Source organism: Zosterops lateralis (genome assembly GCF_965231275.1).
Source record: "Zosterops lateralis genome assembly, chromosome: 19".
Taxonomy (NCBI): Eukaryota; Metazoa; Chordata; class Aves; order Passeriformes; family Zosteropidae; genus Zosterops; species Zosterops lateralis.
In genome coordinates, this window is record NC_139779.1 from 4,298,815 (window position 1) to 4,325,249 (window position 26,435).

The 26,435-nt window shown below is 40.6% G+C and overlaps 1 protein-coding gene across 1 annotated transcript in view; it reads right to left on the reverse strand.

The window, feature by feature from the left end:
* The window catches only part of TAOK1 (TAO kinase 1), a 68,821-nt gene that overhangs the window by 19,529 nt on the left and 22,857 nt on the right, over positions 1-26,435 (reverse strand). Inside the window, exons 2-14 of the mRNA XM_083875230.1 lie at positions 19,862-20,088; positions 15,685-15,756; positions 12,661-12,762; positions 11,815-11,860; positions 10,867-10,963; positions 9,979-10,092; positions 9,125-9,216; positions 6,537-6,630; positions 5,820-5,901; positions 3,793-3,960; positions 2,726-2,929; positions 1,411-1,545; positions 593-829 (exon numbers count right to left, since the gene is read on the reverse strand). Of these exons, the coding sequence (XP_083731356.1) occupies positions 593-829; positions 1,411-1,545; positions 2,726-2,929; positions 3,793-3,960; positions 5,820-5,901; positions 6,537-6,630; positions 9,125-9,216; positions 9,979-10,092; positions 10,867-10,963; positions 11,815-11,860; positions 12,661-12,762; positions 15,685-15,756; positions 19,862-19,993 (1,575 nt within the window). The 5' untranslated portion in view covers positions 19,994-20,088. The remainder of the gene's footprint in view (positions 1-592; positions 830-1,410; positions 1,546-2,725; positions 2,930-3,792; positions 3,961-5,819; positions 5,902-6,536; positions 6,631-9,124; positions 9,217-9,978; positions 10,093-10,866; positions 10,964-11,814; positions 11,861-12,660; positions 12,763-15,684; positions 15,757-19,861; positions 20,089-26,435) is intronic.

Sequence of the window (26,435 nt, forward strand, 5' to 3'; positions counted from 1 at the left end):
TCAAGGCACCCAGCAGAGTCCTCCTCCAGTGCCACATTCCCTCAGCCCTATTGTCTAACTAATCTTGCCTAACAAAGTCGAAACCTTATGATAAACTATATCCTCAGCCTTCCACTGAGAGATCAGAGATGAACAAAAATCGATAATAACTGCTGTAGGCAGCACCACTTCATTATCAATTATTTAAAAGCAGAGCCCCCCCATATCCATACACAACTAGACAGTGAACATTTAAGCGTAGCTGGCACATTTCTCCGCAGGCTGATCTGCCTCCACAGCACTCAATGGCAGGCAATTATTGACAGCACAGACGTGGCAAGAGAGGAAAACCCTCACAAGTGTTTTCTCTGAGGTCAGGATTTTAACATTCAGTGCAACCCACTGCCGTGAAGGACATACCTTTCCTCTAGTTACATAACCCCTTAGTGTAAGGAGGTGATGTATTAACCTTTTTTCTAATTTGTAATTTGCTTGACTCCTAAAAACAAGACATCTCAGAGTCCACACTGTCATCTCGGCATCAGTGAGGGGAAGTGGACAACTCAATGTAATTAACAAACATGGGTTGGTCTGATAAACCATAATCTCCTACCTCTTTTTCCATGGCTGCTTGGTGCTTTTTAATTAGCTTTTCCATTTCTGCAGCAAAATTGTTACGCTGTGTTTCAAGATCTTTGTCCAACCTGAGGCGGTGCTCATCCATCTCTGCCTTCAGTTTATTCTCTAATGCCATCAGTTGCTTCTGGTGCTGCCTTCTCATACGTTTATAACCAGACATCTGCTCTCGGAGCTCAGAGTCTTGCTCATGTTCCTGCATTTGCCTTGTCACCTAGGAAGATAACCACATCGGGCCAGAGGAAGTTAATGCTGCTTAATCTGCTTTTCAGCAGTCTTCAAACCACAAAAGAATACGATTCAGTTAAGAAATATGATTTTGTTGTAAAGAAAAGCACATATCCTAATGGCAGCAGAGCAGATTAAAAACTCAATTCTGCTGTAGGAGATAAGCTCACATGGGCTCCAGCAGAAAAACCGTACAATTGTTATAAAGCTGGTACTAAATAATGGTCTTTTAGCCCAATACAATGAGGGTGGATACATATACACACACATACACAAATATTCATAATATGCATATGAAATTAAAAACCACCTCATTATTATAAATGGCTTCTTATATTCTAAGGGGCACATTGGATTTGAGACTATTTAATATACACAAATTACATTTGTCCAGGTGTCTCACTGAAGCTTTTAATAACTGACACTAAATTATTTCAGTGACAGTATCTCAGTCAAGGAAGACAGCTCATATTCTGGTGGTATTCTGAAAGCTCTGAGAAGTTGCACAGAGCTGTGTTCAAAGCATCCCCTCCTGCAGAGCTCTCCCCAGACCAACCCTCCACGTACCAGCGACGCTGTGCGTATGGTAGCAAAGTGCTCCCGGTTGCGATAATGAGACTTGTGGCGAGACACTTGGGGAGGAGACTGGGGTTCTGATGCCCTTGTCCGAGGATCCGACTCCTCTCTGTAGTTCTCTTCCTCCTTATCAGCAAAATAATGTCAGAGAATAGGAGAAACTGTGTTACTAAAGGTTTTTAATTTCGGTCTTTTTATTTCAAAGGAAGAAAAAAAGTGTTTTACATTCATCAGCCCTGAAAGATCCTCCTGCCAATGAAGGTATATACTGCAGAAGGAGTTCTGATCTACGACCTTTGCTTTCAGAATTTTCATCATGAATTTTTATTACTAAGAGGAAGATTACTAATTAAAGCTGAAAATGAGAAAAAGAATTGGAAAACTGAAAGCTGAGTTAAACAGTTTACTTCAACAAAACATAAAAGCTATGAAGTAGATTTTATCAAGCCTGAAAGACAAAACAAGATCTTTGTAGCTCTGACAGTATAAGATTTTCATTACACCCACTGCAGAAATACCTCAAAGCAAATTTTAAAATTTGTCATGGTGTATTCCACATTCTTATTTTGAGTTTGTCATTCATCACAGAGCGATTACTAGTTAGATATGATACACTAATTAACTCCCTGAGGAAATACCTGTGTCTTTGTAGCATATCTGGGCAAAGAACAAGACATGGTAGCCACGCCTATCATTAGCCATGGAAACGGCAGTGCTTTGAGCAAACCAGTGACAACCCCTCCATGCCAAGAGCAGCCCAGCTCAGAGGGCACTCCCCAGCCCACCCTTCATTTGGCTGAGGGAAAGCAGGGAAGCGATTTTCTGCTGCATTTGTTTTTCCTATACTTTATTCATTAACAAAATATTCAAATCAAGTGCTGGGAAGCTAGGTGCTGCAGAACTGATTTCAGCTTCTACTGTAGGTCCTAACTTTAAGAATTCTCTAATGAGAAGGTAAAAAGGGGAACTCACATATCCTGTTGTCCCACAAGGCATTGCTATGCATGTTAAGGGTACCCATCAAACAAATCTATTTATAACCTCCCATTCCAACTCCTCCAGATAAAGCGAACTGCTTTTGAAACAATTCCATTAGTAAAATAATTTTTAGTGAATTAACAACAACAAAAAAGATCTTCACAGCCACTTTCCCAAGTCTCCAGTGCACATTCATATATATATATTTGGTGCACAATAATATAAACTGCAGATAATGACTTGGGAATGGGAACAGCTGACTTTGTGCCAACCAAATTCTCTCCCACTTTACACCTTTGAAGTTCTCTACTAAGAATCCAGTGCTTACCGGCTTTAAATGAATGACAGAACTATTTGACATCACGGTGTGGTCCCCCTCCATCATATCCAGCTCGCTCTTATCATCTGAGGCATCTGGAAGACTGTTAACACTACTGCTTTGGCTACTGGCACTGATAGACATACTAGGAATGGACTGATTACTTCCGACACTGTTCACTGTTCCCGTCCTGCCCACACCATGATCTTGTTCCTAGGAGAAAGGAATTAAGAAAGAAAATTAAAACCCATGCCGGTGGTACCTGCAGACACTACCAAATGGAACATTCATTCCATTTCTCTCTAAAGGCATCCACCTGCCACGTCATGGCACTTTCCACCCTCCAGGCATGGCCATGAAGCGTTTTTCCTGTGGGATGCTGTGGAGAGAAAGAGTCAGCCTTGTCAAGATTAACTGGCTGATGTCAGATTATTTTCAACAGCGAGCCTGTTAACAAGCTGAACTCTATCATGTATCAGCCACAGCGTGTCACCAGAAACTGCTGTGACACCAGCATCACCTGAGTGCTCAGATGGGACCCTGCACCTTGCAGGTTCCTTTCTGCACATGAGAACTGGAATTCAGAGTCTCTGCCTCTGCATGATGACTGCAGCACTCAACCCAAAAAAGAGAAATCAATTTCCCTGATGACCTGTTTTTTTTTTTTGGTTTGTTTTTTTTTTTTTTGTTTTTTAATAAATCAAGTACAAACCTCTATGCCTTATATTTAGAACAACATTTTCGGTACATATGGTCAAAACAGAGGTTAACTGCAGTTGCTAAAGAGTCCTCATGAAGCCTCATAAACAGGCAAAGAAAGCAAGGATTTACAGGACTGGAAGCTGACTGTTCAAGCATGAACACATGGCACAGCTTCTTGCCAGCACTAGGCATCTACCCTGTTTGTCCTTGTTTGTGCCTTGAGGTAGCTTTATTCCAAGCACAAAGAGGGAGACAGTGTTTACAGCCAGGTGTGTAAACAGCCTCCCTTTGTTTCAGCAATATCTGAATTGTGGTTATTTAAATGACAGTCTCATTTTCTCTGGTTCAGTGATGAAATCCAGCATTTCTCTCACCTCCTCCTCCTCCTGTGTTTCCACTGCAGGGCCATTGTGGGCCTCCTGGAAGAGGAGCTTCTTCATTTTACGATACTGCAGGTTGTCCAGTTCTCTCACTGCATCCTTTGTTCTCTGAATCAGGTCTATTAACACTGTTTCGGGCCGCTCTCGAAGAACAAACATGTGCTGCAGGACACACAAATAGGTGAGTGGCCTCTCATGCCTCCAATGCACATGCTTTGAGGACACAGTGATGAGCTCTAGTTGGGTTTATTAGCCCTCTTCCCTGCACAGGAGAAGACCTTCACAGCTAACACTGGCATTATTTTTAGACTTCACAATCCAGACAGATTTCAGAATGAGTGTACCAAAAAATAAAGATGTAAAAACCCAGAAATGGCATTTTACACGCCATGAAAACTTACTCACTATAAACCTAGACTTCAGAGACATAATCTACTTGTGGTTTAGTGAGGGAAGAGCAACAAATACCAAATAAAAGCTAAAGGTACTAGAGGGGCTAGTATCTTTAACCAAATGTTAGTTAACTCATCAGCTAACTCTCAGTATAAAACCCTTTTCCTTGTTTAGAAAAGCCTGGGAATCAAATATTCATCATACAACTCTGAGTCATAAAATAGGCTGTGAACCTTAGAGCCTGGTCCTGGAACAGTTCCCTGTGTTCTGCTCTTCTCTTGGAGATATTCACCACATTTCTCTGCAAAGGTGGGTACATTTTGCCAAAAGGTAAAGCAAGAACTGTCTATGTATGTCAGAAGCAGCTTTTGCAGTCTCCAGATGCAATGTGCTGTGCAAGCATGAGTCATTATTAACACCACCACTACTTTCATTTTGTTCCTTTGGAGAACTGCAATGCTGTTTCCAACACTGCACATTCCCTACCTGTCCCTGTAAAGTGGCATGCAGCTGTTTCAGACTATAGTTATGGAAGGAATACATTCCCAAATGTATTATTTCCATCAATGTTCTCTTTAATTGCAGTACATTGCTCAAAATAAAACCAATCTGTAGAATTCTGAAATGGCAGGACTACACACCCACACTGAAACCTTTCCTGGATAATTGCATTTACTTTCTGAATAGACAGTTTTCAAAGAGGCACAAGTCCTCAGAGCCATTTTTAGGTAAAAAACATGCAAAAAGGTGCTGATAAAACCTTCATAAATAGCATCCATTTCCCTGCAATGCAAAAAATTTGGAAAAACACTGTTTAGCAGAAACAGGGCCAGGATAAAAAGAAACCCAAAATGTGAGAAGCACTGTAAAGAGAATGACAAGTTAGCAAAATTCCGAATGCCACCTGATGCCACAAAGGAAATCCATCAAAGTCACACAAAAAAGCAGCTCCAACACCCAACTTCTCTCTGAGTTCTGTTCACATGTCAGCCTTTTTCAACAATCTAGCCCACTGGCTTTGTCTCCAGACTACAGTGAGCAAAGCCAAGTACCTGCAGCATTCAGGAGCACAAATGAAGAACTAAAAAAGAAGCAAAGAAATAAAGCAAGAGAAAGCCTGTAGACTGCTAAGGCTTTTTCATGCCAAGGAAAAATACAGGGAGGAAAAACTGCTTTCTTTCACCCCCTTTTCCCCAACAGTGGATTTCAGGTACTGTGTAAAGCACATTGGAGTGTTCTATAGCACAGAACACAGAGAGAAGTAACAAAAGGTATTTGCTAGCTAATGCACAGCAGCTCTGCCAGGATTAATTATAATCACTGGAATGATTGAGTTTACAAAATAAAACTCTTGACAAGTCGATGGTCATCCGGTGTCACTTGGTGGAGTGACCTTTTATGATAACTCCAAGGCTGGCTTGGAAAGTCACCTGGGGAACACTCTGAGACACTGCAGACAGGCAGTAAAGCCAGGGCTGCCAGCTCAGTACACCCCACAGCACTCGCAGCTCAAAGGTGTTTGAGCATCATTAACCATAACCTTGGACAGTAGGTGAGACAGATCATCATCACAGGGCACAGCCTCTTTTTAATACCACATGGAAAACAGAAAGGACAAGCAAGCCAACCTTCAGAAGCTCCTCTGATGTAGGCCTGTCTTGAGGAATTTTCTGGAGGCAAGAATCTACGAAGTTTCGAAAATAATCAGACCTGTGTCAGGGAGAAGAAAAAAAAAATCTCCCTAAGTTAACAACCCAGTTTAATTCATTAAAGAGTCAAGATACTCACATCTGGATGTTTGTAGCTCCTAGGCTAAGAACTATGGTTCAGTAAACCATAATTAGGACATTTTCAACTTCTGAAATTAGTTTATTTGCTGTTTTCAAAAGACAGTTGTTGAGGCGCAAAATGGTACTACTCTGCTTTATTCTTTTGAAGTTTATGCAACAGACACTTGCCACACACAGGCTGTGTCTTCATCTTGCAAAGCAATACTTCAACAAAACAGGGTTTAGAAATGGACAGTGTGGTTTGTGATAAAAAAACCACTAAAACCCAGAGTTTTGGCTAGCTTGCGAGCTTCAAAAGTTTACTGACCCACGAACGGAATTTTTTACAGGATCTTAAGTTCTTGCAGCAGCCTGTCCTGTTCCTGGTACACTGAAGAGTCTCAAACGTATATTTAGTAATTGGTCAGTTTTGTGTACGAAATGTATAGTGAATCTAATGAGAACCTTCCAGCTCACATCCTCCCAACAGGACTCCAGCCATTTCAAGAACTCAGCATGACAAAGCACTCCATTTACAGCGATCCCCTACAACATTCCTCCCTCAGCAATACTCACCATTCATTAGACTGTAGTGTAGGGGATTCATTCTGCGCTATGTGATATAAGGCACTCATTGCGTTCATGTTAAACAAAGGAGGCTTCCTTTCCGCTGCACACAAGAGAAAAGAAGTTTTTATATAGGGAGATAGTCTCATGTTGTTGCTCTTTTTTTTTTTTTACAGTTTACATCCCTTTAAAAAGAAAACCACATCAGCAAAATCCCTACTGCCTGAACATGGAACCCCAAACCAACCCTACCCTGCAATCAGACAGATATGTTGGCATACGTCCTGTGCCATTGCAGAAGATGAAAGCCCTTTGAAGATCAAATGCCTTGTCCTCTCAAGCTTTTAAATTACGTGGTTTATCATAGTTGAGTTCTCTGACTCATTGTAATGTACTAAAATAGGAGTAAGTTAACAGTAAGCTCTATACTGGGTGTTTAGCCACTAAGCATTCTTGGTTTCATACACCCCCTTTTTGTTTTTTTTAATATACAGTTGCTAAAAAGCTAAGAAATATTTATTTCTAGCAGGACAGCAGTGATGAAGACAAAGCCGGTTACAAGAACCATCAAATCACACTTAACTGACTAAGCACATGGGCAGGAAGTCAGCAACAGGCCAACTCTTTATACTATTTTGAGAGTTGCCTTCTCTTTCGCTCTTCTCTCTTTCAAGCTTGTGTTACTCTTATAGACTGACACAGTATGAAAGCTTAATGAGGAAGGAGATGATCTCACTGTAACAACAAAATTGAAGCTTCATCAGAATGTTTATGGGGCAAACTTCATAAAGCTCAGCCTCGCCATAGACATTCCAGAGAAGCTGGTCAGGCCACGAGGATGGTCCTACACTACTGAAAATGCAACAGAAAACTTTCCTTCCTCAAAAAAAAAAAAAAAAAAAAAAAAAAACCAACAAACCAAAAACAAACAAGGAAAAAATAATGCTACTTTTCTCAGTCTGCTCCTCAGTTCTGAGTTGAATAGTAGCACTGAACTATGGATCAGAGATCATGGTTCACTCATGGCTATGGCAGGATGAACTAAGCCCTACAAATTCCTGAATGGATAAATTGAGGACTTAAGTCTTTCCTCAAATTCAGCACTTTACCTCCTCTAATCTGTCAGATAACTAGTTGCTGCTATCAAGGATCAGACAGATTATTCATTAAACTATTTTAACTGACTGTTCTCTCTACCTTTTTTCCTCTTAGCTCACCTGAATAAAACAGAAATCTTCTGGAAACCCTGAAACTGAGCCCTCAATAAGACCATTTCTAAGATAAGTGCTAATTTGAGAAGACAACCAGACATCTCATTTCCCTGCTGCCTTCCCATGCTTACTCAAAGCAACACAAATGAGCCAGGCACAGGGACCCAGCCTACACTGCTCTGCTGTCCTGACCTAGTCTCACCTCCCACCACGCCAGCAGCCATAGACGAAGCCCAACACACTTCATCCTGCAAGAACGCGGCGTGCAGGACTCCCGGGGGTGTGGTGGCCATGAGCTCACTGCATTCCTGGAGCCCTGCAGCCAGCCAAGTCTCCTTACTCCACTCGGAGCAGGATTCTGTCATGACAGTCACACCCCTTCAAACTTGCTTTATATTGGCAACCAAAAAAGAAAAAAAGAACAACAACAACAACAGAAAAAATCTCTGCTCTGAAGAAAGAATCTATTTCACGTCCTGGAAGAAAATGAAGTTGACAGTTTGGAATGCCAGACAGCATTTTTAGCTAAACTGTGCAGTTCACATGGATTAGTGTGTTCCTGAGAGCTCTCACTGCCTTGGCTGGGCTGCTCCTCCATGGAGGTTGGGATGGAGCAGGAGCAATCAGATCTGACAAGGATGGGAGGACAGCCTCAGGTGCACGGGAGCAGTGGCATGCATGGTGTGCTTCAGCAAGGGCGTTTTTGTTCCAAGAAAACACGATGTGTTAAATTTAAACAGAATGCCATACTAACAATGTCCTTTTAAACTCACATCCTGCTTTACAGGCTCTGTTCTAATGGCAATGCCATAATTTCTTTAGGCTTTGAGTTTCAGGTTATTAGTTCAAAATTGGATTATTTTGTATCTTTGCATTTAAGGAAAAAAAAATCTATTCAGAAGTGACAACACACACTGAACACAGCTTTGAAGGTGTCCACTTCTCCAGAACTTCATCACTGCAGAATTTGTTAATGTATGTTAAATTTTCACAGAAAAAATATAAACGAATATCACTAAACATACCTCCACATTGGTACCTTTAATGGTTCACTTCTAAAGCTGTTCAGCAACTGATTGTTTTTCGGTTCAGAAGTTAACTGCCTCTCCCACAGAACGTGAACACCCTTAGTGATATCACTTGGCTACTCTCTTTGTCTATATAACTCTTTTTCTTCAGGTAATGAAAACACCAGTTCTATAAACATCAAACTGGAGACTTGGTCTTGAATTCTAGAAAGCACATTTTGCTCTTTTCTCTAAAACTCAGGGCCCAGAGAAACCAGGACAAGAAAGGGAGCACAAATCTTCTGCACTGTGATCCAGCTGAGTAAGTTCTGGGTATTAAATAATGACATTTTATTTTTTTTCCAAGGAAATAACTTACCTAACTCAATACAGGTAATTCCAAGAGACCAAACATCTACTTTGCCATCATACTGCCCTTCATCCATGGCTAAAATCACTTCTGGGGCCATCCTAAGGAAAGAAATTGATGCTCAAAATAGGCAACGGAACACATTATCTTCATCAGTACAAAACAAGCTGTTTCCATGATTTCAGCTATCATAAACAAAACAGTCCTCAAGGTATCAGGTATGACCATGGGATACCGGGAACAAAGACCAGGCACCCACACTAGTGCAGGCCTGCAGGGGCTGTGTGATGCTCTCCTGTGCTTTGCCCAGCTCTTCATTTGTGAGTATCACCACCTTCTCACCCTCCCACATTTCCGATAGTTTAGCTGGCTGACCAACTCTGGTGAAATAATTATAACATGCAGTTGAGTAAACACCACAGATTAGGTGTAAGAGATCAAAAGCATACAAGGGATCTGCAAAGGGGCTGGTTCAGTGAACCTGGCCTTTCCTATGAAAGAAAAAACACTTCAGTTATTTCAAAAACCAGACGCCGTGAGAATACATGAATTGTTTAAACCACTGGGGGGAGTGATTAAAATATATTACAGATGATTCAATCCCACCTCTACCACTTTAGGTCAGTCTAAGTAGAACAGCAAAATATTTTTATTACTTTTTGTGAACTACAAACACAGGGATACACAATTTCTTGGAACTCAGAGCCTACTTACTATTCAAACTTTTTTTTCTAACAAAGCACATTTTATCACCACCACAACTAAAAGAACACAAAGCTAGCTCAAATAAGCCCAAGTCTATTAAATAGCCAATACATGGTCCTTTCACTTCACAAAGCCAGAAATAAGTACATTTGGCTTACCAATATGGCGTCCCCACAAATGAGTTGGCAGGAGATGCTATGGAAGCAGACCCAAAGTCAGCAAGTTTCACCTGTCCTGGCTCTGTCAGCAGGATGTTCCCTGCCTTGATATCTCTGGTGACAGAATACAAGTGTCAGTATAACTCCTCTTCAAAGAAAACTCTCTACTGGACAGACTGTGAAACACACTAATATTCACATGTTCAAGCTGCAAAACATTCACATTTCCTCCAAACACAAAGTCTTTAACCATTAGGTTAATTGCTTGAAGTGGCCCTTGATTTCGGATTCTTTTGCCTTACATGTTAGTCCTAATGTCGCCTTAATAATGAACTTTAAATAGTACAACAGGATAAACTTTAGTCCAGCAAAACCTTCTGAATCAAGTATGTCCTTTATCAAAGTTTTTTAAAAGGACTTCATAACGTAGCTATTCAAATTCTTCCTACTAAAATGCAGAAGCTACTTTAAACACAAAGAACATTTGCATCCCAAACTTACTGTGCACTTCTCAACATGTGTGTTTGTTTAAAACTAATTTTTCAAGAATTAGTGCTCTCCCTGCCCCAGCATTCTTGGCCTTGCAGTTCCTACAAACTCTTTGGGTGCACTTGCTATTCACTGCTTTAGGGACAACCAGCACTGAAAAGCATAGCGTATTTGAAGGAATTCTTCAGAAATTATGAACATCAGCAGTAAGAGGCAAGGCATGTGCAGATACAGAGCTTGCTAATGTTTAGACTACTGTAAATCACTTGTTTGGGAGCATATGGATACTGTGAAAAGAAAATCTCTGCTTACAATGTTGAATTTGGGATGGAGGGGATACAATGAACAAAACAAATTAGGTGTAAGTGTGTAGGAGACTGCAAAAGTATAACCACTTACCTATGGATCATATTGTGAGAATGCAAGTATGCTAATCCCTGGAGAGCACCATGGGTAATTGCTGCTATTTCCACTTCTTGCAATGGCTTTTTATGAACTTAAGGAAAGAATTTATGTGAAACTCAATATTACAGAAAACAATACAGTTTGCAGCATGCAAGCCAGTACTGTTAGGAATGTAAACAGAAATACTAAAAGTTCATTTTCACTAGGTTCAGTATGAGAAGCAAATGTTAAAATAGTTCACAGAGTACGTCTATAATCAAATGTAATCTTCTAACTGTAAACCAGCAGCTATTTACTACCAAAGAGACCACTCTCCAACCATAAACTAGATCCCTGTCAGTTATGTGACCATTCTCCCAAGTAACTACTTGAGACTCAGTATCCAGTTTTCTATTAATGAAGTGAAACCTCAAACCCCAGAAATTTACAGCAATTCACACAAATTGTAGCAAGCTCAGCTTTTGGTCCTGAAATGCTTCTAGCAAGGAAACAACTTACTGGCCATACATATCTCTTCAAAGAAAGTTCACTATAAGAAGCCTGATAGAAAAATGACCATTTAATGAAAGACCTCATTAAGCACAACCCTAACACTGCTGTAGTGATATTCTGGTCAACAGGTCTAATGTTAGTAAGCATTAGGATCAACAGCAAGGGTTTTCAGAGGTAAATCTTGAACTGTTGTGGCAGGGGAACCTAAAACCCAGAAGCAAACAAACAGCTAACTGACAACTTTAAAATAATGTGAACCAAGGAGAAACTAAGCACCTTTCAATATTCTACAGAAAAACCACTACAGCTATGCAAGAATTTAACAAACTGTGCCTATTTATACACACTCTGGCCCCAAACAAAACTACAAATGCAAGGAAAATTCTGTGATGCTGTAACCTTCTAGTTCAGTACTTCTGACTTTTAATCAAATAAACATATGTGACTTACCTTCTAGTAAGTCTGATGCTGATCCTAAACAATACTCCATAACAAGCTGTTACAGGGAGAAATCAAAGTAGTTAGAAAGTCTGTAATAGCAAATATATGTTTTCTAGACGTGTATGGAGAAATCTAGAACTAATTCCTGGAGCACACAGCACAGGCTGCCATAACAAAGCAAGTACTGCTTGTACCATAAACTCCACCCCAGCACTGTCACACTGACCCCTCCCACAAGTACAGCTCTAACCGGAACCAGGCATAACCCTCCTGTGTAAGATATACCAAGCAACACCACTTGTAAGGAAGGCCAAAGCACATTCATAACTAGTTAGATATTGTATTACATATCGTATTTTATATGCACATACTTAACAGGAATGTTAAACTGCACTTAACAAGCTTATCAGAGTATTAAAGGGCTATTTAGGGATTTACTTAAGATTCTGTCCCAGTCAGATTTCAAAAAGACAAACTAAAACTTTGCCCTACAGATTTATTGAAGTTATTCACAAAACAGTACTTACAACTTAAACTGTTAATTCAATAATATGATTTTTTTTAGTATATTGCACTACAAAACTTTATTAGTGATGTGCGTGTGTTATTTCAAATACTCAGTTTATCAAGTTAAATACACTAGAACAGCAACATTTAATCTAAGCAAAAGGGAAAATTTCCTTAAATGTTGGTTCCAGCAAGTACATTCAGTCTGCTGAGCACCTGTAAGGCCCTTGGCTATGCTCATCTCAGTCTGTGCAACACCAGTGCTCAGGTGCCTTCCAAAATGCAGCTGGAGAGATTTCAAAGCACCTTTAACCAAGGCAAGACAAGTGCAGAGCAGCAGATGCTTACCCATGCTGTATGCTCCCGCAGATAGCAGCCTTTGTATTCTATACTGTTAGGGTGTTTTATTCTTTGGAGGAACTTGACTTCCTTAATAATATCCTGCCATTTCTGTAGGGAATAAAAGGAATAGAAAGACTTTACAAAACTGTTACTTTTTTTTTTTTTTGGTTGTTGTTATTATGTCATTTAATTATTTTAAGAGGCAAAACTATCTCAAGGTTCAAATCAAAGTAAGTTCATGTTGACACTATGATGTTCACTGCAGACCTACAAAATAAGTTGCTGATCGATTAGGCTGTATGCAAGGATCTTTCATCAGTATAATGCTTTATATTTATATGTGTGCATAGGATATACTGGTAAATACTTAGTATCTGAGCAAGTCCTCAAAAAAGAAGTGATCCTCTATTTAGGGATACCAATTCTGTTGTCAAATCAAACATACACCCCAACCTGAAAGAGATGTGTGTGGAAAGTGTCCTTCAGCAGTATCAGCTGCCTCTCTCAACTCTTGTTACTATAAAGACCTACCCCTACTAGTCACTGTATTACACTGGACGAGGCTCTCTTTATCAGCTGCCAACTATCTGACTGCATTCTTGATAATGTTTCTCTATTGCTAGTTTAATCTTTACAAGGGCCAATTTAAAATGAGTTACCTACTAGATAAAGGAATGGTTCTGCTAGAGAAAAAATATAAAAAGATAAAACAAAGCCGGGTTTATAATAAGGAGAGCTCTGCTAGTGAAACAGAAGAGGCCAAAATGTCAAGTCCCAATGTGTGCCTAGACACTGACATTGCTTCCCCTGGAGACCTCCAAGTCCCCCCATGTGCTGCACATCCACATCTCCTCAGGCAAGAAAGGCAAAAGTCTGAGAGTGCAGCAGCAAAACTACAAATACCAGAAAGTACCTTCAAAACTAAATGCAGTAGCTGAAGTATGCAGCCATCAAAGTAAGAGTGTTGATATTGCAAATGTTTTTGAGCAAGTGTATCAGTTCTGAAGTTAACCAGAGGGAGAAGAGCCTCACCCAACACCAAAAAGCTCAAAAGCTCTTTTCCAGGTCCTGTTAATCTCTCAGCACACTCTTCCTCACATCTTGGTATGTGGGTAGTACTCACAGAGGGACAGAGGGCCCATCTACCCTAAGGCTTTGGAAGACATCTGCAAACCCCAAATCCTCCTCAATAAAAATTTTAGGGTTAGAGAAACAGACAAAACCAGGGAACACAGAAGCCCACCACTGAGGCAGCTGACTGACTATGTTAAGCATTTCTCAACACCAGAAATGCTACAGAATTACACAGTGCAGCTATAACATAAACTCTCTCACTGATATTGGAATGACTTTGTTGCCTTTCACCTTCTGCCACCAAGGCCTTGAGGTACTAAGCGATAAAAGCCAAACCAAGAAAGCACCATGCTAAACTTCTACACTGGGAAGAGAGAAGTGATGTATTAGTCAAGAAGTATTATTCATGATTTCCTGCATAAAAAAAAGCTCCAAGATCACATTAAGAGCACAGTACGACATTTTTCAATGGTTTTAAACTTATTTTTAGTATAAAATATGACGTTATTTGAGAGAATAATTGTTCCCACCAATGATAAAATCGTATTCTGAAACCAAAGTAAATATAAATGATACCAGAATGCCCTTAATCAATTTTCTTTACATAGGCTAGATCATAACTACAGTGAACTTCTGAACAAAACAAATAAATATGGACATAAAATAGAAAGTGTTTTAATCCTGGGCTTATTACTTTCTTCAAAATAAAGAAACATACGCATTGAAGACAAACAAAAGCTATTTCTGAAGCATGCACAGTTTGTTTCATTCATGTGAATAGAGTATTTATAGCTCACAGTAATTAAAACAGTAGGACAAGTAGCAAGTACAAATTATTCTTTCATCAGTACAGAGTTAAACAAGTCACCGCAGCGACAAAACAGAAACAGGCATAGCAGATTTAACTCTAAAGCTAGAATTCAGGACTGCTGGAGACACACTGCCACCTCTACCTCCTACACAGACATACACACACACAGAGGAAGGAATAGTTCAGCTCCTTGGAGGGCAGATGATCAATACACAAAAGGCAGGCACAAAAAGCAATAAGCTGTTAGTCGAACTCATCAGAGCAAGACTGCTGCTAAGATTGGAATATAGAGAATGGAGGGAGGGAACCATAAATGCTTTGGACAACATGCTTAAGATAAATACTTCTGTTGAAAAATCATGCCACGATTTGATAGATGTTATTTACCAGAAATAATACCAAATCAGCTGCTTGTGTCATCTTGGGCTTTTCAAGAATCTGTATTAGCACATAAATGCTCCAAGTATAAAATCAACTCTCTCTGCTAAGCATCCCAGGGAAAGGAGACACATCTGGGGTGGCCATGAAAGCACTTAATGTCTAAATCTCAGAGGCCCACTTCTACAGACCCCTCTGCAAAGACTGCCTTAATCCCTGGCTCAGGCAATTCTTCTGGAATGATGCTGCTGTTCAGATTTTCACACTCATTCATCCACCACTCTTTTGCCTTTGTTTCAGCTGCTCATGAGCACAGTCATTCCAGGGAGGGATATGTTCTGCCTCACTACTTTGTACAAGCAAGGCTCTCTCTGAAGCTCTCACTACTGCATCCATTCCTATTATTCCTTTGTCCAGGAAGCAGCATGGTTTTTTGGAAAGGTATTTAAAATGGAACATTTAAGAGCAATAGGACACCAACACACAAACCCATAATTTTTCGTTTTCCTTTTTTCATGTCTACACATTTATGTGATCCCAAAAAGAGTCCTATCTGAAAGAAGGGAGTTCTACCCATCCTTCTCAGGAGCAGATTACGTAGAAATAGACTGAACAGTAAACTGATTTATTTTGTTTACACAGTACTCTTATTCACCTTTACAGTTACAGAAAATATTTCTCCCACAGGAACTCAACCTCACTAAGATCATCCCATACAGTAATTATTTGCAATGATCAAGGTTTAATATACAACATGTTCTACATACCTCATTGGACTGCTTCCCACTATATGACATTTTCTTGATGGCCACCACTTCATTGGTGCGCACATCACGTGCCTGGAACAGGAAAACAAAATCCATCAGTTTCTTCAGGCCCCAGCTTTCCATAAAATGCAAGCCACACACAATGATAAAATAATCTCTCTTCTTAGTTAACTTTTGCAGAGCATTAAACTAAAATATCTTCCAAGAGGTGTGACTGCTGTAAGAATTAGAAATTTCTTTCCAAAGTGAAAGATCACCTTCCTGTCTGGGAGACAAGGAGTGACATTTTTCCATGCTCAGCATCCACCAAGTCTCTGCAGGAGTCAAGCACTGTGACTTAAACTAAAAATCACAGCTAATAAAGAAGCCCTGGATTCAAGTAGAAGGGATTTCCCTTAAATCATCTTCTCTCCCTGCCCAGGTCCATTCCATGAAACAGAAGCAAGGCTCAGCCACCCAGTTCCACTCAAGCCATATGGAAAGATGTCACATAATGCACTGGAGACAGCCACCAGTGTCTGGAGCAGGTTTCTCCCCAGTGCTCCCAAAAATTAGCTTTTGTGTCTTAAAAGGAAGGCAGATGATACAGAGAGACATGGCAGCAATCCAAGAGACCCATCTTCAGATGAGACTTCTCAGTTTCATAGTATTGTTATTTACATTGCACTATAAATGTACATGGTTTTTCACACTTCAAAGGCAAACTTCCTGACTTCAGACAGCAACAATGCAAGGCAAGGACTAGATGAGCAGTTTTGTTTAATTCAGCACCAAAGCAAGGGCTCATTCCCCATGGCAGGAGAAGAGGCAGCACCTTGCAGAAAGGATGGCTCCAGACAAAACCCCAGATTTCTCTGTTAAGAGATTTCAGCAGCACAGGAGGATGGTGGAGGAAAAGACCTCTGAGTCTCTCTGATAATAATAATAATCAACTTGGACATGAAGGCAAAGGATATAAATCAGAATAATGTGCACCACAGCATTCACTGATGACTGATGAAAATGCCGATTTTTAATATATTTGTACTATCAAGCACAGCCTACCAGAACATGGATTAATGAACTACTAGGGCTCTGCCTTTTGTAAAATGGTTTTTCAGACATGTTTTAATTCTGCTGTTCATTAAAGAGATTCCCATATTCCCTGTCAGTCTTTATTTCAACTGGTTATGAGAAGCTTGAACCAATACTATTTTTACTTCTCTTTCTGTTTGAGGGGATCCTCTCACTGATAGTACCTGTAAAAGTTGGGTGGTGGGTGACTATATTTACTGTATGAGACAAAAAAAGGTAGAATAAAATTCTGACTCCTAGATCTTTACTGATTAAAGACAGTCTCTGAAACATTCAACTGTGTGAAGAACTGCCAATAAAGCAGGGAAGCAAAATACTACAGTACAGCAGAAGGAACCCAGCTCTAACAAAAGAGAGTGGGTTATTCTTCTGCTCCATCTGCAGTGTTCCAGTGTAGTAGGTTTCCTGTGTCAAGCAAAAGCTATTATTACACTGCAGAGTAGGGTAAGGATAATACCAAAAATGATTCAGAGGTGCCAGACTTGCAGTTTCTAAGAAACTAAAACCATGAGGTGAAACAGCAAAATTCTTATCAATTATGAAAGGAAAAAAAAATATAAAATAAAAGGAACTTTCTGCCATCGAAGGATGCAACAGAAACAAAGAGACAAGAGTAAGATCAATACAGATCACCCATTGCTGGGATCACTGCTAAAAGGGAAGGAAGATAGGTACAACTAACAGTGAAACACTAAACTCTATTTTAAATAAGGTAGGGGAGATTTCAGGATTATATGGATTTTCTATTGGGTAATTACTCCCACATCTATTTATCAACCACTTTTTTTTTGGTGCAGGCTGTATGCCATTAAAGCTGCCTGGAGAGAGGGTGTTTTCCATCAGAAAACCCAAGCAAACAACACCTGACAGAGTTTGCTGAACACCTACTGTCCTGGAGAGGGAGAACTGTCCTGGCTGACACCCCAGAAATATTAAAATCACAGAGCTTCATTTGCTTTTTTTTAGTTTCCCTGTGATCTTGGATAATTGAAAAAACAGTTCCTAGACAAAAGCCAGGAGGATGTGCAAGGCCAGCTCCCTTTAACCATCCAAATGAACAAGGCTTGTTTTATGGCAGACATGTATGGACATATATCCTGCTTTCCTCCAAAAACTCCACACAAAGGATCAACATCTGGTGACCAGAGTAGCGTCAGCATTGATATAGGCAAAGTATGCACAAAGAAAAAGTGGAGTATTGCACTGGCTTCAGTAATATAATTTAAAACAGTTATTAACTATAATCCAATATTATATTAATTAGAGAAAGTTTGTTTGCAGTAGCAGAATCAAAATCTTGTTAAAGAAACTTAAGAAGTTTTATTTCTAGTTTTACAGAGGAATCAAGCGCCCAAGAGATAGACTCCCCTATGTTTTAGTTCTTCATGCTTATTTAATTCACATTAAATTTCCCTCTCCATGTTGTCTCTCTGATCTTTTGGGCTTCTGCTTGAAGGACGGTCACATTGCATGGAACAGTTTCAGATTCAACACCTCAGAACCATTAGCAGTAAAAAAAGGTACAAAACAAAACTTACAGGTTTAAACTTCCTAACACAGAAACAGCAATAGAGTGTCTTTATCAGAAACCCTCTCTTGACAAAGATGCAGCCCCTACATGGGCTGGGGCTGTGTGATGCTCTGCTTACACCTGTCTTTATGTAAGTGCCAAATCAGAGGTATTTTCTGACATAGAAGCACAATCCAAATGCCAGCAAGTAATTGCACTCTATAGTGAGTAAACACCGATCTATAATGAACTGGTGATTTAAAATGGTGGGGAGAAAAGAGAAAGAAGGGCTAGAAATTAACGGCCTCTGAGTTGCAATTGCTCTGGAGATGGAGATGGTAATGGGCCATCAGCCCTTACCACAAGGACAAAGTTCAGGCAGGCTAGGCAGCTTCCTGCTGGTGTTTGGGAATGCTGTTTGCTTCCAGCTCACAGGCTACCTGCAGCTGCATTATGGGTTTCCATATCTGTGTGGTCCATGCATGCCTCTGAAAGATACAGTGTTCCCAAAAACCTTCCATAATATTTCTTCAATAATATTTCCACATAGCAGCAAGACAGATTTGTCAGTTCCCTCCTTTTATATTCACTCTTTAACCAAAGTGAGCAAATGAGGTGAATTTAAGGCCACAGGTGAGTATTGTTTCGTTAGAAAACACTTCCTCCCCCAGATCTGTTCCCAGACAGTGGTGGCTCATAGTTTTAAGCACTGAACAAAATTAAGAAGCTTTTCCTAATTAGTTCATCTGTGCTGCATTAAATTTGTGCTGGAAGGTTCCCAACATGGTCTGCTGCAATTATTAACACTGAATAGGCATCTCATAAAATAGTGACACAAATGGCTTTCTGAAGGAAAATTGGCAGGTTTGGCCACACCTCCTATAATTATAAACTTGAAAAGGTTTTCTGAGGAAAGCGTTTTTTAATGAAGGCCCCACAGTATTTGGTTAACACAGAGCAACCTGCACTGAGGTTGTCATGAGGATCCCACTGCCAGTTGAGCTATACAAGCAGCCTGAGAAAAATTCTGCTGTCCAGACGCTCATGTCAAGTAAGTTTTATGCAGATGGATACTGGGATTCTTGCCTGCAGTAGGAATGGATGTGACAGGACAAATGACAACAAAAGCACCAACACTCAGGTGTCAAACATAAAGAATGGCTTTAAGGGAGCCTCGGGGTATGCACAAAGGAGGAGAGAACTCAATTTCTCTCAAGGAACACGAAGTGATAAGGAGATGATCAGATGGAGAGATGCACTGCCAGTCAGAATCGATGGAGCAGAAGTCCATGTTTTAATTTGCACGTAAATCCTTGCTTGCACCATAATGATGCACCTAAAAGCACCCGGCAAGGACCAAGTTTCCAGTTTTTTGGGGTTTTTTTTGTATGCAAACACCTTGCAGGGACTTCAAGTTTGTGAAAGGATTGAGACCATAACGACACATAAGTTAACATCTCTGCCCCAAACACCGCACAAAAACAGTCACAATAATTCTTTTTGTCATTCTTTTCCTCATTATGCTCAAAAAAGTCTATACCCACAGTTTAAAAAGAAATACAGCTAAAATTGACAAGTCATGGTGCTACTTACAAAATAAACTGCTCCGAAGCTTCCATGGCCAATCTCTCGGAGATCTGTGAAGAGCTTTTCTGGATCTTCTTTGAAGAAGAGCTCTGCAATTTCGGGGTCCTTCAGGCTGCCCGCTCGGCTGGTTGATGGCATCCTGCTGGGCAGTCAGCCGACCGACTATCTGGGTTTAAAGTGCTGCTTCAACCCTTGGCTCATCTGTATGAATGGAGCCTCTTCAGCATGGATTACTGCAAGAAAAAGATTGCAATCCTTCACTGATTATCCTCTGCTCAAAGAGCCCGAAACAAGGCACAGCAAAGCAGCTTCCACTTCCTCCAGAGCAAGCAACCTTGGTGCGTGAAGCCACGGACCCTTGTGTGCTGGGATAATGTCACAGCCCCACTGTGACACCAGTCAAGCATTTCTCTAGGCAGAAACCAAAATCAAAACACAAAATGAGGCGCATTCCATGCTCCATCATCTGCTCCATCACCTGCAGAGCAGTCAGAGAATCTCTGACCTACAGCGACAACCAGTCCATCACCAATGAGTCCTTATGACCGTGACACCCTCCCTCTGAAGAGTTACACCCACTCTGTCCTAAAAAATTGTTTGAATTTTGTGATGTCTACCACAAAGTGCCTGCTCTTCAGAGGTTTTACTTGCAACCCCTTTCTTCAGAGAAACAGCATCCAGAAGAGGAGATATCCGATTTCACACCCGATGCTCCTCCTTCTGCTCCGTTTCAGCAGAGGCAAACACACATTTAAATTGTGACTGGCACACGAGACAATGGACAATAGGCCATTGGCAAACACTTTCTTCAGAGGAACTTGCAACTTCAGACACAACTGGGAATGTGTAGAATTCTTTCTGTCTGCACCATGAGTTTGCTTTCATTTACTACAAGCTTTGTGTCTTGGAATCTATCCAGAATAAAAGTACACTGTTAAGTTGTGCTAAAATCTTACTGTATCTCTACAACAGGTGATGCCAAAAAACCACTACAAATAAAAAGCCCTTTTCTTTTCCTCTTAATGGGAGGTATTAGGATTTCCTATCAAATCCCTGTAAATTATCACCAATAAAAACAATTCTGTCACTGGCAAACAGTTAATCACACATCTTGCTTCTTTCCAAAAAAATCTGTCTGGCCAAGACTTGTGCTTTATCTATTTCTATTTCGTACCTCAAATTCGTTGGGTTTTTTTGTTTTTTTTTTAAGCTGGGGGTTTGTTCCATTATGAAGATGTGAAAGACAACAAATCTGAGTTTAAATAACACATCATAAGACCTTGCCCATTTCTCCTCCCTTTCTGGACACTACAAACTCCACCTTTCTCCAAGCCTCTAGACCATCAATGAATCATTTGTTTTCCAGTCTCTGCAGAGCAATTCCTGCAAGGATGGAAAAAGACATACTCCTGCATGTTTGTGCTCAGTGGTTCTCTTCTCTGGAGAGTTGCAGCGTGTGGGAAGTGCCACAGCCTGCCTGCTCCCTGTTAGAGATCTCCCAGCACTGCTGCAGAGCCCGGCTGTGAAACACAGCCGAGATGTACCTGGCTGCAAACTCCACAAAAGTCTCCAGCTTTTCTGAGGAAGACATGCATGGGAGAGAGAAGGCACGGAAGGGGAGCAAAATCCAGCATTTTCCTCCAAGCAGTCAGCATTCAAAGAGATTTATAACGCAACCCAGAATGTGTTTCCATGATAGCCTGCTCTCAAGGGATAAGGAAAAGCCGACACTGAAATCCCAGTGGTGGACCAAGTAGAAGAAGATATACACACACATACAGAAAATATGCAGCTGCTCACAACTCTGCCACACTGCACTGCTGAGCACTCACACATTTTCCTATCGATGCAGGATCGCTGCAGGAGCCTTGGAACAACCAGCATCTGCACACAGCTGCCAGTGAGGCCGAGTGGGATGCACAGGAATGGGACTGCGATATCCCCACCTTCCCTTGCATAACACAGTAACTAATACCGTGTGGGAAGGGAAATAATTAGCTCCAGCTCAGCCCATACCTGAAGCACACTACATTTATGAAAGCTGGAGGAAAAGTGGGGGGTTTGTTATTTTTCTTTCTTTCTTATAAATCAACAATATTCCACTTGATTCCAGCTCTAGCAAGCACATAACACTGAAAGACAACTGTTTCACATTTACAGCCCCCAACAAAACAATAGACAAAAAGCATGTCAGAAAAGCAAGAGAAAGGAGCTGGGGGAAGGGAGCTGATAACCAGAGCACACTCAGTATTATTGAAGGAATGTTTCTTGGATCGACGGTAATGATGTCATGTTCCATCTTTTAAGAAGCATCAGATTCTTACAAAAAGGACATTGTTGTTCAAAAGCAACTGCTGCAATCCCAGAATGCCCTTTTCCCTACATCTGTTAGTCAGAGGGGCTAGGCTTGGATAAACCTGCTAATATGGCCAAAAGTCACATGTCCCCGCGAGCGAGCGTGCGTGTGAGAGCCAGTGAGAGGGGAAAACCCTGCGCTGGCAGCTCAGATGGATTACAGCCTTCCCTCCCTCCCCACCGACCCCCCATGCCAAACCAGCCACCAGACTCGTTTCTTGGCGTCCTTTCTGAGCATGCCTCTGAAATGTCATCGACAGGAACACTTCTTCCTGCAGCTGAAACTCCTACCAGGCCCACTGACAACACACGCAGGCGTGGGACGGGACAGAGCAGAACTCCTCACCTACCGTGATACACCTTAAATTACACTGTTTTCCCCTTTACTCCTGAGAGCATCAAGACAAATTTCATTATCTTTATCCTTGGAAATAATTGCTGCTTTGAAATGCATGAGAAAAAAAATTAAGTATTAAAATCCATTTAACAGAATAGTCGCAAACCTGTACGTGACACTGCTTATCATTTGATCTCCTTAGATGGAACAATAAAATGCATTAATGTAAATTCCATCCATAAGAAAGCTTTACACAGTCTCACTTAATGAAATGCTCCCATTTTTATGGATGCTACAATATTAAATTCCCTCAGTCTTCTTTTTAACCAGACAACAGGCACTGCCTGCCAAAGCCCAGCAGTGACAGCAGCAGAGCTCTGCCTCCTGCCTTGCAGTAAGGACACCTGAATGCTGTGGGGAAATGGAAGGGAAGGCAGGAGAAGTGGCAAGCAAAACAGTCATTGCATTATTTTAAGTGTATTAGAAATACAGGCGAGACTCCAGATTAAAACAGAAAAAATCAACCCTACAACTAGACTGCACTGCAAATTAATTCACACACCAACAGGCAGCTGCTTTTCTAAAGCACAGTCAAGCTGCACTTGAGTATTCTACATTCTTTCACCAGTGCAGTCTATTCACTACAGGTTTTTTGGATTGGTGCAGCTATTCCGTTAAATACAATTGTTCCCAGTGGATGGGACTGATCATCTCACTTTAGTTCAGATCAGGTGGCTGGATTCTGGCTCTGGCCAAGGAACAGGCACTGCAAACAGGATATGAAACCTACTGACTGCATGACTACCTACAAGCCACCACCTTGCAAGCTGCTAAAATTAGAAAAAAAAAAATCACTTTTTTTTTCTAGGTGTCACTCATACAAAAAGAGAATATTGCACAACATAAACACAACTACCAGACTTAGATCAACTTCACTCTTAACCAATAAGGTGATGTAGGAACGTGAGAAAAATTCGAAGCAAACCAGGCAATGACCAAGGCACAGAACTGGCCCAGCTCTATTTCCACACAGTAGTCTGAACTCACTACACTTAGTGGCTGCCACTACTGGTGTAAATGACACTGACTACAGACCAAAATGTTTTATCAAATTACTTTCATCTGAACAACTATCAGTTAGCAGAAACCGCATGCACACATCCACAAAAGTCTATGAATCGATAAGATGTGACACCCCTGTAATTATGGCGATATTAAAGGTACACACACACACCCCTTGAACCTCTGACACAAGAAAGCTGAAGATGAGGACGGGATAAGACCTGTTCTCTTTGGAGTTTTCTGCCTCCTGCCATGTCATCTCAAGCTGAAGTTAAGACCCACCCCTGTGACTAACATCCCCTGGGATGCAGCAGAGCAGAACAAGCAAAGCTTGAAATGGTCAGTTGCCATATTTAAAGTGCATATTTCAGTCCTATGCTAAAGAGACCTCTGAGAAATTAGAATCTGTCCACACTACACTAAACTCTCTGACAGCTGTCAGTGTCACAGATAAGGGTTTTCAGGTAATATAAACCAATGCACTAAGAAAATGTGTTTGGCCTTCCCTGCAGAAGAGAAGGGAATCACACACTGAGGTTATCACCTGCCCATATTATTTCTCAAGTTTCCATTCAGACCAACTCAGTGACTGACAGTGACTAGAAGGTACTTGGTTACATTAACCATGAGATAGAGCAAAGCATTTTCAGTTCCTTAAGATGGTTCAAAAGTTTGCAAAAACCAAATTACACCACACACTTGGTTGTAGATGATTAGCACTGAAGAGCACGCTTTGTCCCAACAAATGACATTTCAGGGAACTAACACATGCAACAAGAATATGAGAATCAGAACTAAACAAACACCATGTGAGCACAAAATGGAAACAACAAACAGATTTCTGCATCCATCATCCCATGTCTCCCCATTTCACTGGGAACAAGAGCCACACAGACTTCCACAACGGCTATGGAGGCCAACAGGAAAGCTGTCCTCTATTACTGAACTATAAACAAAGTTATTTACAATTCGAGACATAAATCTTGTTTTATGTTATAGTCATCTGGTATCCCATACACTTAGCACAGTAACATCTATAAAAACTTCTCTTTGGTGTCAAACATAGCTACACTTGCGTTTTTCCCTGATAGAATATATATGACACTTTAAAAACAAACAAACCAAGCAGGAGACCAGTCACAGCCCCTATGATCTTCACAGCTGACACTCCAATAGCAAAGACTCAAAAGTGAATATTCAACACAAAAAACTACTGGTTCTTTGTCAATCTTCTTACTCAAAGTAATAAAACAACTAACAAAAAAAACCCCTCACACCACTAAAAAACAACTCCTCACCACAACATAACTTTATTTAGAAACCGATATTTAGATTTTTTTTTTTTTTTTTGTTTAAGAATCTGCACTGCTGGTAGTGCAAACAGTTGCTAAATCTAAGTGTAATTTTCTCTGGCACAATCTAATGCACAAGCATCAAATAAGATGGGGAATGAGTGTCATCATACAACTATCAAAAATGGGAAAAGGGATTTTCTCTTACTTGCATATGGGTCAGATCCAGGGAGTGTATGAAGCTGAGATTAAATTATCCTCTCAACACACTATTAAAAATTTCCTGAATGGCTTCCAGCTGACACTGAAAATTTCCACAACTATCCTAAATATGATGAACTGAAACTATTGAAAGAACTGACTTTCAATTTTTTTTCTTTTACTTGCAATTATGCTTGAAGTAAGAGCTATATGGTAAGAATGCTTAAAGAATGATTAGATTATAAGAATGCTTAAAATAATGAATTTTAAAAGTTTCTCTATAGTTTTTAGAACTTGACCTGAAAGCTCAAATTCTTTTGGAAGCAACAAACAAATCACTCTCCATTTCTATAAACTCAGAATAAAAGCTTGCAAGATAAAAAAGACAAAAGCACTCACAAAAATAAGAATTTAACCTGGAATGGGAAGTTGAAGGGCTGTATGAGAACACAGCAGAAAAGATGAAGAAGGTCCAGCATCAGAAGAAATGAACAACCATCAGGCAGTGCTGATATATTTGACTTCAGGAATTATATCACTTACCCTTGACTTAATTTTGTGATCTGCATTTAAATGAGTCTTTAAAAATTTTAGCTTGACAAATTCTATGCATGGAGTTACCTTATCCAGAAAGATAAAGGGCAGGAATTACCCATTACAAGTCCTATCACTTAATTTACTGTTCCCAAAATCCAAGTGCCAGCCACAAGGGCACAGACAGGAGTTCTGTTGATTTCTCTGCAACTGAGGGAACCTGCAGCCAGTGTGATACTGTCAGATTGTACCCATCCTTCTGCACAGCTCAGCAAACACAGAGGGGCTCGTGTTCATTGGGTCCTTCATGGTTCCTGGGAAAGTACACTCCTGACCACTGCACCACATTTCTCCTCCCAGCAAGCTTGTCAAAACTATAGACACTGCTTTTTATTACTTTGCATTTCTTCAAACCTCTTTTAACCCAGGCTCTGCTCCACCCAGTTAGCCGTTTTTTTCCTGTTCTGACAAAAGCAGAGAAATTCCCAAGGGCCTTAACATGCTCTGAGCACATGGAAGAAGAGTTACTCTGCTCACAGCAGAAGGTGGCTGTTTCCTTGAATAGCTAAAAATCAGTTTCCTGTCCACCCTCAGTGACCCCAGGCAGATGGCATCAAGACAGTTGTGCTCCAGTGACTGTCACAATGGGAGGTCCATCAGCACCTCAAACCTCCCTGAACAGACAGGAATTGTAGCCCCTTGACTCATGAAAACCCCGTATCACAGACTCCTGGTGCACTTGGCTAAGCCTCTCCCACCAAGCTAACAACATGTTATTTTTTCTCCTCCTAGTTCTGCA